Raw genomic sequence first — 15977 nt, forward strand, 5'->3', positions numbered from 1 at the left:
TGTGTAAAATTATTTTTGTCTGAATGCTTTTGTCATTAAAATAAACGAATTATCAGCTTTCAAAGACTTTTTTACATACAAGGATAAGAAAATGGGCAGACCAATGTTCATTTGAGGAGTGTTCAAATTTTAGGAGAAATTTTAGGAAAACTGGAGGGACTTAAACTCAGAAAATAATAAAGTATTTTCTTAAATTCTTTGCTTGCCTACATGTTTTGTAAATCACTAATCATAAGTGATATTTATAAATGACTTTATATGTGATAGAATGTGCTTGATATAGTAGGTCTCAGAGAGACATAAAAATGGGAAGTGTTAGATGATTTCCCTTTTTTGAGAAAATGTCACATCCAAGGAATTCTGCTTAAGTGGAGGAAAGATTTCCACACTTACGTTTTGTTATGGCCAAGGGTCTGGTATGCGACTACGATACCATGCTCATTTTACTCTTTTTTTTGTACCTGAATTCAGTGGTTTCATTCTACCCTGTAAATGGTGCTATTATTGTCCGTATATTTTAAAAAACGCAAACCAGAATTTTTCATAGCTGAAGACCTTAAACAGTCATTTGTCCAGCTCTTCTGTTTTACAAGTAAAAAAATTTAGATCCACAGTTGCTAATTGCCTTCTGTAAAGTCTGGTATTAATAGACCCCAAATTAAAACCCAGTTCTGGAACTCTCAAGTCAGCGTTTTTAATCTCCTACCATGATCTGAAAGACTCCCTTGACCCCTGTGTTTACATCCAGTAACCAGGAAGGCTTAATCGTGTATGGTCACGCGTGTGTTATGTATTGCTCTTTAGAATTTCTGAAACTTAGGCTCTGAATTGAGCTGTTTCTTGACCACCAACTAATTTACTGGAATAGAATGGAATGATTATTATTTAGGAGCACTCAGACATTTGGCCAAGATATTAGCAGAGGAAAGATACAAAGTAACAGATGGTTTTTGGTTAAAACTTCCTTATTGACTGATTCTGTTAGAGTGGATGATATTTATTGGATTTACAGCTTCTGTGCCTATAAGCAGACAGTTGGAAGCATGTCAAAGACAAAATCTCTCTTCCTCATGATTTGTGCAGAAAATATTTTGAGTGAAAATTTTTCTAAAAAGTTTGATGGGAGTTTAAGTTTTCTCTATCAGTGTTTCCTAGGTTATTCTGCTTAGGACAACACAACTGTGCTAACTGTACCATGGTTCTCCTTGCAGTGGGCCTTGGAAGTTCAAAGAAAGCCAAGAGTCCATATATATATTTTTTCAAAAACAGAGCCTTAAATATTACAACTACTATCAATGTGGGATTTTACCCATTTTAAAATTAATATTATTCATTTAAATTTGAGGAAACTCATGATGCCAGAATGGTTTTTTAGGAGGGAAGTTAAGTCAGCCCTTGAGTTGGTTTACTGATACTATGACAAAGTAACTAGTTTAACAGATTTATTTCCCCACCGAACTAACTGGACATCTGGCATCATGTAGAGACAGCCATAAAGCCCAAACACTTTGAATGGAGTGGGGCAGTTTCTGATGTAGAGTCCCTCGAACTGCTGAGTCTGCATTCAGAAGTGGGAGAAGGGCCCTTCACACACGGAAGAATGAGTTTTGGATTTTTTGGCTGCTAAGTTAGAAATTTTCACTTGAAAGTTATCTAGAGAAAGTTGGTTTTTCCTTTTACGCAACGCACGTACCAAAAAATCATATAAACAGACAATGCACCCTTTAAAATGCCAGAGGAGAAAATCTTGTCATTTATCACTTTTCTTCCTCACCATAAGAGCTGGTGGGAAGGGGAGAGGGTGGGAGGTTACATTTTTATTTTGTGACTGAAGGAGAACTTCAGTTCTCTCATGATCTCTCTTCAGGAGAACTTTCTGGAAGGCAGAAACAATTAGCCAGGCAATAATATGTACTTTCCTGAAAAAACTGACCTCGTTCAGAACTGCCACAGGCTCTAGGAAAAATAAAAGTGGAAAACTGGGGGGAATCCAGAGAGAGGGGGTTAGCAAAGACCTTGTGTTTTTATCCGAAAAGGAGAATTTAGTGGTACTCTTTCTTTTGTGACAGTTTAAACGTTAACACAATAAAGGCTTTGGGGGCCCCTAATAACTATAGATTATGAAAATCAGTATCTTTGGTATCAGACTAAACTATTACATTGCCCCAGTTTTAAGAGTTTGGAACCTTTATTGTTATTTTGGAGAAGATAACAGAATTTCTCCTTCAGGATTAGCAATTGAGAAAGTGAATTTACTAAGAAATTATTTAATCAGGCTCAGAAGTTTCGAATTAAAAAATGATCTTTTTACTTTATTTGAACAATATGTGAATCTGTTTCATGTTTGTTTACAGAAGATTTAATTGTATTGTCCTAAGCAGAAGGTAAAACAAAACTACTATTTCTTAATATTTTTAATTTTGTGAGCATTACTTGAAGCATTAGAACTGATTACCTTCATAAACTTGTGATTTTATTATGGTGTTTTATGAAGTATTTTATTATGGTTTTTTATGAAGTCGTGAACATCTTTAATGCAATCAAAGTCTGTTTATTGGAATTGAAATTTTGGCTGTGTGGATAGTAATCTTCTCTACAGTGATAATTTTGGAGATCTGGTTTGCTTGTCTTGAGAACTCTCTTTCGATTTGCTTGCGAATATTTGTTCTGTGTTTGTTTTTCAGATGCAAGTACTGTGACAGGTCATTCAGCATATCTTCTAACCTGCAGCGGCATGTTCGCAACATCCACAATAAAGAGAAGCCCTTTAAGTGTCACTTGTGTGATAGGTGTTTTGGTCAACAAACCAACTTAGACAGACACCTAAAGAAGCACGAGAATGGGAACATGTCTGGTAGGTCATCAATTGTGTTTTGAGGAGGAGACGGTAGCTTATTTTTCTTATTTTAAAAGACAGCTGTGATCATTCTCCCGTTCCACTTTGACACGAGAATCAGATCCTGTTGTGCAAATTTGCAGCACGTTTCCCTTGAGATTTTTGAATGAAGTGAATGATGTGATCGTTGAATAATATACAACTCAGAGCTTTATGTGGATGATTTTATTTTCTCCTGGATTCATCTCAGTGGGCAGTCTCAAGCGAAGAGAACCATGACCCGAACTCACCGGAGACTCATGAACCAAGATTTCCTAAATTGCAGAGAACGATCTTTCCATCTATTGGCACAGAACGTGGCCCCCAGCCTGGCAGGATGACCACAGTGGAGCCCCAGAATGCCACGCTCTTGAGTATTAACCTAGAAACCATGGCTTGCTTTTGCAGAAGGCTTGCAGTTCAGAGGACCTCTCCAGGGGACCTTGATTAGAGATGAGTGATTGAAGACTGTCAACATGATCAGAGTAACCCGTAGCGAATGATAGTGGTGTGTGGTTTTGGTCACAAATTCCAATGTAGAATTAAGTTAAAAGTGGCAAAAAACTAGCCTTCCCTTAACCCAGACGTACCAGCGCATAGTTAGCAGAAGACATGGTAGGTTTTCTTGCCTTTGGCTTCTAATGCTTAGATAATAAACGATTAACGAATGCTTAGCAGCTGGCATGTGTGTGTGAAACCAACTTATGTAGCCATAATTTGTTTCTAGAGAATTAAGGAAATGACTTAGAAGTGAGGAGAGGGGTTGTGCATGCCGCTCCTGAAAAGGATTTTAAGAACAGAGAAAAGTTGGGTTTATACAAAGTAGTAATCTTTACTGAAGGAAATTTTTTTTTTTTTTTTTTTTGCGGTACGCGGGCCTCTCACTGTTGTGGCCTCTCCCGTTGCGGAGCACAGGCTCCGGACGCGCAGGCTCAGCGGCCATGGCTCACGGGCCCAGCCGCTCCGCGGCATGTGGGATCTTCCCGGACCGGGGCACGAACTTGTGTCCCCTGCATCGGCAGGCGGACTCTCAACCACTGCGCCACCAGGGAAGCCCTGAAGGAAATTATTTTATTATTAATCCGTCCTCTATTGTACAGGAACATTGCTTATGATTTTGAATGAACTATATACACTTTCTTTCCCTTAAAGCCAAAAATCTAATGATCATGGTTTTAAAATATTGGACTTTAGAGGCAGAAGTCTAATCCAATACACAAAAGTGGCTACACTTTCTTACAATATACCCCTATAATTTTTCTAGTCAAAATTATTTCAGAAAATAAATAAGTTAAAGATATAATGTGTCAAATTTGAATACTTGTTTTTTGGTCCAGGTTATAACTTTGTTAAGCTGAGGGGTGTTCTAACCTCTTGTTTTTGTCATCTAGACTATTGTGATGAACTACTAAACTGTAGCTATTTTGTGGGCACGCTAAACAGCATGAAGCAAATGTTAGTATAAAGTTTGACCACATGTTATACAGTGTTTATAATTTGTAAATTTATGGAAACTTTAGAATAATCTGTGATACAGGTATTTTGATTCTAATTTTATAGGTAAGGAAGCTGACAATCATTCTGTAATCCACAGACTCAATATTGTCCTCTTAATATTATACCACAACTGTCTCTCAACTGGTGTGTTCTGAGTCTACCCACGGCTTAATCCACCAAATCAAAATGCAGTATTTCCAGCATGTGTTCAGTCTTTATTTGATAACATACTTTAGCACAGGGGCAATAAATACATATTGACTGCAACCAGGTATACAGTTTCTTCTGCAGAATGTATGTAAGACCTCTCTATAATTTGCCTCACCCCATATTCTCATTCTACAAATTAAAATGTTCCCTTGTTACAGTGGGAAAAGGAGGAAGCTAGTGGGAGAAACGGCATCTTTGGGTGACTGTATCTCACTATTTCAACGGTTCAAAATAGTCCCCATTCCTCACTGGCATGGGTACTGTGGTAAAATTGGGAAGACTTTGACCTCCTCAAGTTATCATTATTAATATTCAAAAAAGCCTGTTTTAGGAAACAACACTGATCAAATGAAGAAGGTATGAGATTCAAAATAAGTTGCGCTATAAATAATTGTCTTTTTCACAAAAGGCTTTCTCTCCCCTCAGGTACGGCCACATCGTCGCCTCATTCTGAACTGGAAAGTACAGGTGCGATTCTCGATGACAAGGAAGATGCTTACTTCACAGAAATTCGAAATTTCATCGGGAATAGCAACCATGGCAGCCAGTCTCCCAGGAACACAGAAGAGAGGTAAAGCTTGTTTTTTCCTCTTTAAAGTCGATGATTTCACAAATGAACGTTTTCAAATACATTTGCAGTGCTCACTCTTGTGACACGACTTTACTCCTGCCACCAATGGCTGGTATTTATTTAGTGCAGATTAAATACCAAATGGTCTTCTAAGCACTTTATATTATTAGTTAACTTAATTACCCTAATAACCCTATGAGACAGCGACTACTGTTATATAATTTTATCAGTGCAGGAATGGAGACATCGAAGGTTAAATAATTTGCCCAAGGTCACCTAAGTAATAAATGGGATTCAACTGGGCTCTGTGGTTCCAGAGCCCAGGCTTTTACCACCGTTCTGTTCTGCCTCTCTTGATAGCTAATTCGAATATTTTATCAAAACTTTCCAACTAGAAGGGAAAGCCACCACAGGGGTTCAGTTGAATCACTGGCTAACAGTGGTTACTATTATAGATCATATGATATATCATGTATACAGAGAGTATGTGACTATATATATTATATGACTATATATATATGTATGTGTATGTATCTGTATATATTTATACATACTGTAGATACTTACATATAAAATACTTATTGAATGTCATCCAAATATCTTTTTAGAAACCGTTTGTGACTTCTGAATAAGACTCTATCCCTTCCTTATATGCTCTCAGGTGCATCCTCGTTTAATTCTGGCATGTTTGTTTCAGTGGGTATAATCATCCTTGTTTTTAAGGTGCACTGGCTCCCTCTTGTCATTATCAACATCAAGCACATATGGCTTAATTCATATAGAAAAACTTTTAATGATGCTGATAATGATAATGTATACTTATCTAGTATTTTACATTTTATGTGATGTAAATGAAACATTATTTTACCCAAACTACTGGGTTTAATTTTTCTTATCTATAAGTACAATTAAATATCTGATATTGAGAACTATGTTGTTCTGAATATAACTACCCAGTGGCCTATTAAATTCGGATGCTACAATGTACATTTTAATGTAACAGGAAATTAATGAAAGTTCCATGACTCTTTATCATGCAAGTGTTAGTGTTCTCTATCTTTGATGCTATTAAAAGTCAAAGTTAATTGTTTTAGATACTTTTTTCCATTAAGACAAGTATCAAATAAACATTATTTTCCAAGATAACATAAGTATATATGACCACTCTGTTCTTCAACTTGTATAAAATTGTTTCTAAGGGAACGAGGAGAGAATATCTGCTATTGCATGACTCTTCCCAGCCTCTCAGAAGTCTGATAAAACTATAACTTTGTGCAGTTGGATGTCTTTCCCTCTGCTTGCCTGTGTGTGTGTGTGTGTGTGTGTGTGTGTGTGTGTGTGTGTGTGAGAGAGAGAGAGAGAGAGAGAGAGAGAGAGAGAGAGAGAGGTGAGGCAGATATCAGAAGTACAAAGTACTAAGGACAAGTAAGAAAGACAGTCATGATCTTTTGATAATTTTGACATTTTGTTAATGATAGTTACATGATACAAATAAGAAATAGCGAACAAAAAGCACCGTTTGTGTTCTGAGACTCCTATTCAGATTTCGAGCCCTTAGCCGGAGATTTGTGAACCATAAAGCTGCAACATCTGGCTTCAACATGTCTAAACAGCATAGAAGTAAGAAGACTGAGTCATCCAACTTTTCTCCCCTCAACTCCTATCAGACTACTTTTGATGAATAATTTAACCCCCATAAATTGCCACATTTGAAAGCATAATTAACAAATAGGTTTTCTTAATCACGTTGGCTTTGTTACTTTTGGTTTTCATCCATGCACTCTTTTGTTCTTTTACTTTTTCTTTCATTTCTTTAAAACAACAATTTCGATCCATTCAAGCTAGCAAGTTGGCAGTGTAACTGGAAACTAATAATTTATGTCTGTGCAAAACATGTTTTCATCATTCTTTGATAAAAGAGGTTAAGAGACGGATTGTATAAAAAAACTTAATGATGATATGACTTTTTCTGGTCAAATGAATTTTTACTGTGTGCATCTGTCACATCCACAATTGTTTTATTTATGTATTTTTTTGCCCTGAGAAATCTAAGTATTAAATTGTACTCATTTTTTTTAAAATGTGGGAAAGTGATGGGGGTCTATCGCTGATACCTGATTTTCCATAATCTGAAAAATAGTTACATTAAATGTGAAAAGTGTACATGACTGTAACAATAATTTAGCAGTCTCAGCAAGTTTTCTGAATTAGTAAATAGGTAAAGGAGCAAGACAAAATTGAAAGATTCTGAATGGCCCAGGAATCAGGACACCTGGATGCCTAGGATGATTTAATTTCTATCAAGCTTTCTGTACTTGGGCAACTGCCTTAACTTCCCTGATCATATATCTTTAAAAGGAGAGAGTTAGGAAGAGAGAATTAAAACATTTATAATTGTTTTATAACAGTTTCAACTTTAAAGCCTTACAGCGAAACTTAAATTCAAGTTACACATATTTTAATGTTTACTTTAAAGCCTGAAAAGCTTATCCTAGTTTCATAAATGCCCTCCAAAGTTTTAAACGGGGACTTCTATGTTATTAAGTTTCTTTTATAATTAAACTTTTGAATCATGTATTGCAATCCTTGCCACCACAGACTAAAATATTACAGATGGCTTTTTCAATATAATAGTCTTCTTTTGCATCATTATGTTATACACACTTGCTAAGTAAGCTTCAAGAGATATTTGTACAATTAGATTTTCATATCATTTCCCACCCCAGTGTTATCCTGGGAAACAAGGAATTTTTTTACATTCAGATCATCCAGGGTAATTTGAACAAAGTACGAATAAATGAGCACTCAAACACTTTCAAGTCTCAGTAGAGTGTTTAAGTGCCGTATACCCACCAGTGTCACCTAGAAATAGCAAATACTGGTTAGTCCTTGGCGACGGCTATTTTAACATTTTCTTTGAACTCTTAGATTCACTTGAAGCATGTGTATTGAAGCTTTGGCAGTGTTGCTCAGGGGTATGAGTTTTCCAGAAATCTATTCTTTTAAATGGTGCATACTTATATGGTAATTAGGTAATTTTACTTAGAGAAAACCTTTGTGTGCTTTTTATATCCTATATAACAATATCATTTATCAAGCAAAGGCCTGATAAGAAATAGGAGACCGAGATTATTTTCCCAGTTCGACCAGAGGCTCTGTTTATAATCTGAATAATCACACAATTATTTTTCTTCTTCATTTTCTCATTTGTGAGGTTACATTGTTTTCCCATGGTTGCCATAAAGCCTAAACAATAAAAAGTTTGCTCTACAAATGTTGAAAATTAAATTGTTGCTAGGAAGACATGATAATAGAGCTAACTGCACGTTTACAAATGATACCAGTAATTGAACCTCTTTCTTTTTTATGCTTTTGAAAGAATGAATGGCAGTCACTTTAAAGATGAAAAGGCTTTGGTGACCAGTCAAAATTCAGACTTACTGGATGATGAAGAGGTGGAAGACGAGGTGTTGTTAGATGAGGAGGATGAAGACAATGATATTACTGGGAAAACAGGAAAGGAACCAGGGACAAGTACTTTACATGAAGGAAACCATGAGGATGACTATGAAGACACCAGCGCCCTGGAGATGAGTTGCAAGACGTCCCCAATGAGGTGAGAAGCAAAAGTAGATCCGCATAGGGTTACAATTCCTGCTGCTCTGTTCTTCCATTAGTGCACTATTCCAGGTGCTAAGCAATTTGCGAGCAATAAACTATAAAAACTAAACTTGAATTAGCAAGGCATACACAGTGGATTAATTTTTAAAAGATGGAAACAAAGTGGCCATCAGCATAATCCGCAAGCATGAAAATACATCAGTATTTGTGAAACTCTGATTAACCTGAGGAAGGAAGGGTAAAATGAAAGCTACACAAGTACACAATCACTTATTTAGACTCTACCTATTTCTACTCAAAGAAAAATAGAGATTTCAACATTATCTAATTTATTCAATTTATCTGGTGTGTTATTATTCAAATATTATTGAGATACATTTCACTTTACTTGATATATTTGGCATCTATATAGATGATAGATATTTAAATGGAAAAAATTAGCCCAATAGTTAAATTGATGGGAATATTATATTTTCATAGGGATAATTGGTGCCAAACGAGTATAATCGTAACTGGCTTTATTTTAAATGGAAATTATAAACATATGAACTCTGTCTCCACTGCATTGCTGACTTCCCATGTCATTGACTTTAATTCTTTATCTCAAATATACTCTTGCTTTAGTCATGAAAAATCTGAAGAGAAATATATTTATAAGATAGAATATTTGTAAGCTTTTTAAAGAACCCAAGAATTGACGCCGGCTACTTTCTACTGCAAATATAATATGTTTGACAAGTGTGTAGACTCAAATGAAAAGTGATTTGGTTGGATATCAAACTGAAAAAGAAAAAAAAACCCTCTGTGCTTTCCCATTGGTTCATTTTAGGTATAAAGAGGAAGAATATAAAACTGGACTTTCTGCTCTAGATCATATAAGGCACTTCACAGATAGCCTCAAAATGAGGAAAATGGAAGATAATCAATATACTGAAGCTGAGGTGTCTTCTTTCAGTGCTTCCCATGTGCCAGAGGAACTTAAACAGCCGTTACACAGAAAGTCCAAATCACAGGTACATACTCTCCTGCAGTATAGCATCCTGATGACATTGTGCCTTTGACACCAAAGGCAGATACTCTTTGCAATGTTCTAGAATCTGAGCAGGCTCAGATGCTTTACTCAAAACGTTCAAATCTTTGTCTATGACCGAATCCAGAATAGTCAACCCCTACAGCACTTAATATGACTGGATTCTGCACAGAAATTTCTGTGTCAAACCCTGACCTACAATAATCTTCCCTTTCCTTTGCAATTACATTGCCTTTGTATAGATGGTCCATAATGTTCGCTTGCACCTATTTGTATATTACTTCAGAATTATTTTCTAATGCTTTGTGTCTATAATTTTTGTCAACCTAATTGCATTTTGAGATTTTTGGAAAGTGAATTCTGTCCTCTATTTTTGTTTCTTACTGTACATAATTAATAAACAAGTCATCTAATGATAGAATTTAGGAGTAAACAGAGGGTCAGAGATGAAATGAATTGCCAAAAGTCTGTAGCAACTTAATGGCACACCTGGAGATAAACCCTATCGATTTTTATTGAATGAATGAATGAATGAATGAGTGGTACCCAAGTTCATTGAGGTCTATAGCAATCTATCAGCACTATGGCGACCAAAATAAATCCACTTAAGGATCTATAAATACCACTGAACATAGCCTCAGTTCTTTTTTCACAAAAAAGGGAAGTCAGTCCTTTCTACTTGACATCTGCACTCAGCCAGGTTGTTTATTCAGGTCCATTTCTTTCTTTAGAAAGAAAAAAGAAACTTTCTGTTGTTATATCTGTTGGTCACTTTGGTCTAATTGTTTGATCCAGAGTTCATTTTAGAGGTGGCCTGATATATCAAACCATGTGACCATATTAACTCCTACATCTGGAAATTTCTTATTTGGATGAGATGTTTTGCACTGGTCTTAACAGCAAATGTGGTCATATCGCAACTAAAGTGGGGAAAACATTCCAGTGGGATAATACAAGTTTGAAAGTATCAGTAAAGTCAATAAAAAGTCTTAAGATATCATGTATGGTAATAGGCAACATAAATGTTCCTTCTGAATTGAAGTGAAAGCACCCAGCCTCAACTCTGGAGTTGCCTAGCTTCATGAGTTTGAGAACATCACTTCACAACTATGGGTATCATTTCCTCATTGAAAGTGGGGTGAGTGGAGAAGATGTCTAATATCCCTTCCTGCTCTATCATTGAATGAGGATAAAAATGAATTTTTCATTTTCTAACATTAAAAGTAAACCAGCCAGAGTAGACATCTCATTTTCACGTGGAGACAGCCATAAGAAGTGTCTAATATATTTTTTTAACTCTTGATTTCCCGTTCTTCCTTGCTAGTGGATCAGAGAAACTGGGGGAGCCAGCTTTTCTTTCTTTTTCTAAAATTTCTTTTAATTATTCCACCCCAAATTATGACATTATAAGGCACAATACCTGAAAATTCCTGAAACTGTCACAGTGATAGAAAGCAAAGGGTCCTGGGAACTTAAAGATAATGGAAATGATGTATTTCAGTACCGGCATTTTGATATATAAAGTCCCGGCCCAGCTGGGCTAACAATTACCTTCACAAGAAATACTTGCATTTTGCAATTTTAGCTCATATTTTTATAATTACTTGATAATGTCATATATATATCAATCTGAAGATGGTCATGCCTTTTTGCAAACTGACTTTGTTTCATGAGACTTTATTCATTCATTCAGTTGTCATTAACTGTCAGTTATGTGCTCAGCACTGATCCTCGTGCATGAAAATGTTTATTTCCTTTGATTACCAAAAGGCAGACATTCCATATTTATCATTTTCTAGAATCTGAATAGATTCAGATGCTTTCCTCAAAACTCATATATTTACTCTGTGATTTTTATAGTGATTGAATCCAAAATAGTTGACCAATACAACAGTGGCTGCCTTCTGTATAGAGTTTTCCCTGAAAAACTCTATCCTACAAAAATTCGTTTCATGATAACAGGTACTATTTACATCAGGGACACTAAGCTAAGCACTTTATGTAAGTTAGTTCTTGTGGTTCCTCCACAACCATTGGAGCTAAGTTTTTGTTATTATTATCCACATCTCATATGAGGGAAGTAACCTTGAAAGATTAACCAACTTGCCCAAGGTCACACAGCTAGCTGAATAGAGGCAGGTTAAAAGCCAGGATTAAAACTCAGGATTTCGGGACTTCCCTGGTGGCGCACTGGTTAAGAATCCTCCTACCAATGTAGGGGACACGGGTTCAAGCCCTGGTGTGGGAAGATCCCACATGCCCCGGAGCAACTAAGCCCGCCAGCCACAGCTACTGAAGCCCATGCGCCTAGAGCCCGTGCTCCGCAACAAGAGAAACCACCACAATGAGAAGCCCGCGCACCGCAAGGAACAGTAGCCCCTGCCCGCCGCAACTAGAGAAAGCCCACGCGCCACAATGAAGACCCAACGCAGGCAAAAATAAATTAAAAAAAACCAAAAACAACCTCAGGATTTCAAAATTTTCTCTTGTAATCCCTTTTATTTTTGCACATATCAGAATGAGTTAAAAAAAAAAGAATGAGTTTTGTTAAAACCATTTCAGAATAGTGTTCATCTTGATCTCTAAATGTGGGTATGTCATTGGAATAAAGTTCAATGCTCACTTCACCCACACTTTACACCCTACAAAGGACAAAGACTCTATGTTATTTATCCTTGATTCCCTGGGACCTAGCACAGTGCCTGGCATAGAGTAGATGCTTAAGAAATATTTGTAACCTGTCTGCGGAGATTCTGTAGAGGTCCGGAAGGCAAATAGCATACATAAAAGTCAAATGTGTACATTGAGAGCAATGACCCAGCAAATCAAAATCAGTCTGCGAGAGCAGATTTTCTAACTGAATGCCATGATTACGGAAGAAACCACAGACCGGCCACATGTCTCAGCACGACTCCCAGAGATGAAATTCTGCTTAACAACGGAGGCATTTTGTCTTTGTTTACCGACGGTGGAATGTCTTTGGCAGGACTTTAATGATTCCTCTTCAGCAGCATTTTGACAAGCAAGTTTAGCAGTGGATGAGACCAACAAATCAACAGTGAAAAGTTCACTCCTAAGTCAAGACCAAGCATTTCATTTGAATATTTTACTTGGCAGCAAATGGGGAGATTCTCTGAATAGCTATTTGGACTTTGACGTGATAATAAGGAAGAAAGAGCACTTCTTCACAGAGCACCCCTGTGCACCTTCTGCTGGCAGATACTGGAGCACAGGGGTTAGAACTTTGTTGGGTCTTTTGTGTTGTTTCATTTTTTGGTAGAACCGATTTGATTTACCTCGACTTTCAAGGTCTTTGAGTGTCAGCATTGAATACTTCAAGCGTGGAGGGGAAGTGGACAAAGCATTCAAAGCTGGGCAGAAATAAGTTTTACTTATGCCTCCTTCCCTCTAGGCGAGTGACTTTGGGCGAGTCATTTCACCTTCAGCGCTCTCAATTATCCAGTGCAGGAGTCCTTGGGACTGTTTCCCCTGGACCACAGTACTGTCAAGGCAGGCCTGTCTCTTATTTGTATTTGCAGTTTCAGTTGTAAGCATTCAGTAATATTTGGGGTGAGTTGAACATGTGCATAAACAGTGGATGGATGGTTATTATAGTTATGGTCGGGGAGGGGCATGGCTCCTGTTTCTTAATGGGGGCGCTGTTGTCATTCTAGGTTGGGTCATTAATTTTTTGTTCTGCAGATCGTGTCACTATTGTGGCTCCGAGGCAACGAAGGCCAGCAGTAACTCCATGTCATTATAGCACAAGAAAATGTCCCGCACTCTTCCAAACACACCCATGAGGGATGCTCCTTCTCAGGGTCCCTTCTCTTTGTAACATTCACCAAAGATATCCTTCGAATGAAAAGTGATGTTTTTCAAATGCCATTTACCGAGTCTCTCCTTTTTACCTCAGGCATATGCTATGATGTTGTCATTGTCCGACAAGGAGTCCCTCCATTCTTCATCCCACAATTCTTCCAACGTGTGGCACAGTATGGCCAGGGCTGCGGCGGAATCCAGTGCTATCCAGTCCATAAGCCACGTATGACATTCCCAAGGTCGACCAGAATGGGACCAAGTCCAACGGTAGCATGGCTTTTTCACATAGGACTATTTAAAAGACTGCTGAGCAGAATGCCTTATAAACCTGAAGGGTCACTCATGTAAAGTCTGGGGACCTTAAACTGAATGATTAAAAAAAAAAAAAGAAAGAAAGAAAAAGAAACTATTTATTCTCGATATTTTGTTTTGCACAGCAAAGGCAGCTGCTGACTTCTGGAGGATCAATGCGACTTAAAATGATTCAATAAAAATGAAAAACTTGCTGGGCAGAAGGCGTCTTCCCGTTCACCTTGCCCCTGGGAGTGGGTGGGTGAGAGGAGTAGTTAAGATGGCAGCATTGATACGAATGAACACTCCATAGAAACTGAATTCTTTTTTGTACAAGATCACCTGACACATGATTGGGAACAGTTGCTTTTAATTACAGATTTAATTTTCTTGCTTTGTTAAAGTTTTATGTAATTTAACCCTTCGAAGACAGAAGTAGTTGGATGAAATGCACACTTGATTATTATAGAAACTGATAACAGGGAGTATTTTTTTCCCCATTAACTTTTGCCTTCTTTAAGTACATTGTTTAAAACGAGGGAACAAGGGTATGTGTATATTGTAAACTATGGATGTTCAATGCTCAAAGAGGTTAAGTCAGTGAAGTAACCTGTTCATCACCAGTACCGCTGTACCACTACGCTAATAGAAGGTTTGCCAAATCCTTGTAATAACATCTTAATTTTAGACAATCATGTCACTGTTTTTTAATGTTTAATTCTTTGTGTGTGTTGCGTGTATCATGTATTTATTTGTTGGCAAACTATTGTTTGTTGATTAAAATAGCACTGTTCCAGTCAGCCACTACTTTCTGACGTCCGAGGCACACCCCTTTTTGAATTTCAAGGACCAAGGTGACTCGACCTGTGTATGGGAGTGCCAAATGGTGTTTGGCTTTTCTTAACATTCCTTTTTTTGTTGTTGTTTTGTTTTCCTTCTTAATGAGCTAAATACGAATAGATGCAACTTAGTTTTTGTAATACTGAAATTGATTCAATTGTATAAACGATTATAATTTCTTTCATGAAAGCATGATTCTCCTGATTAAAAACTGTACCCCATATTTTATGCTGGTTGTCTGCAAGCTTGTGCGTTGTTATGTTCATGTTAATCCTATTTGTAAAATGAAGTGTTCCAGACCTTATGTTAAAAGAGAGACGTAAATAACAGACTGTATTCAGTTATTTTGCCCTTTATCGAGGAACCAGATTTGTTTTCTTTTTGTTTGTAGTCTCATTTTGAAATAATCGGCAAGTTGAGGTACTTTCTTCCAATGCTTTGTACAATATAAACTGTTATGCCTTTCAGTGCATTACTATGGGAGGAGCAACTAAAAAATAAAGACTTACAAAAATGGTTATTTTTTCCCACAGTGTGGTATTTTCCCTTCTCATGCAATTTTGGTTTCCCTTTGGGATCCAGTGATTTAAAGATATGCTGTCTGGGACTTTGATGCCCTAATAGATACATGGAATGTAGAGCATGTGTGTATAGTTTTGAGATGACATGAAGGATAGCCCTTGGCCCAGAGGGACTTGGACTATCTCCCACTCATTGCTCTGGACTTTCTCCATGTGGTACAAAGTCAGGGCTCAGGTGCAACACCACATGGTCCTTGGGATCACCCCATGTCTGCAGTACCCGTTTTAGTTAGGACAGAGCAACCTACAGTTTTTCTTCTCGATTTTACGTAGTGCCTGCCAAAAGGTGTTCTGTTTCTTATTTTTGTTGTTAATTACCCAAATACTGTTGATTGATTCCCAAAGGGGTGGGGGGACCCTTTAACTTTTCTATGATCATTTTAAGTCTTTGCCCACATGCAAAATATCATATTTTCATGGTTAGAATCAGAGGGTAGATTTGATTTCGAGTTTTCTTCCTCTACCAAAAAAACCCACAAAAACTGCATATTGCTACAAATTCTTCAAAATAATCATTTAGCAGTTGCTCCGTATTCCATCAGGTTTGATCTACTATGATGTCTTTAACCATTCAGATTTTGTTGAAAATTTATGTTTTCTGCTTTTCACTAGTGTAAGCAATGGTATTTTAATTTTTAC

General features: G+C 37.1%; 1 protein-coding gene across 1 annotated transcript in view; it reads left to right on the forward strand.

Annotated features, from left to right (window-relative positions):
- The window catches only part of MECOM (MDS1 and EVI1 complex locus), a 568111-nt gene extending 552836 nt beyond the window's left edge, over window positions 1-15275 (forward strand). Inside the window, exons 13-17 of the mRNA XM_060011178.1 lie at window positions 2685-2854; window positions 5009-5153; window positions 8533-8769; window positions 9604-9787; window positions 13721-15275. Of these exons, the coding sequence (XP_059867161.1) occupies window positions 2685-2854; window positions 5009-5153; window positions 8533-8769; window positions 9604-9787; window positions 13721-13855 (871 nt within the window). The 3' untranslated portion in view covers window positions 13856-15275. The remainder of the gene's footprint in view (window positions 1-2684; window positions 2855-5008; window positions 5154-8532; window positions 8770-9603; window positions 9788-13720) is intronic.
- Window positions 15276-15977: the final 702 nt, after the last annotated feature.

Source organism: Delphinus delphis, chromosome 4 (assembly GCF_949987515.2).
Source record: "Delphinus delphis chromosome 4, mDelDel1.2, whole genome shotgun sequence".
NCBI classification, from domain to species: domain Eukaryota; kingdom Metazoa; phylum Chordata; class Mammalia; order Artiodactyla; family Delphinidae; genus Delphinus; species Delphinus delphis.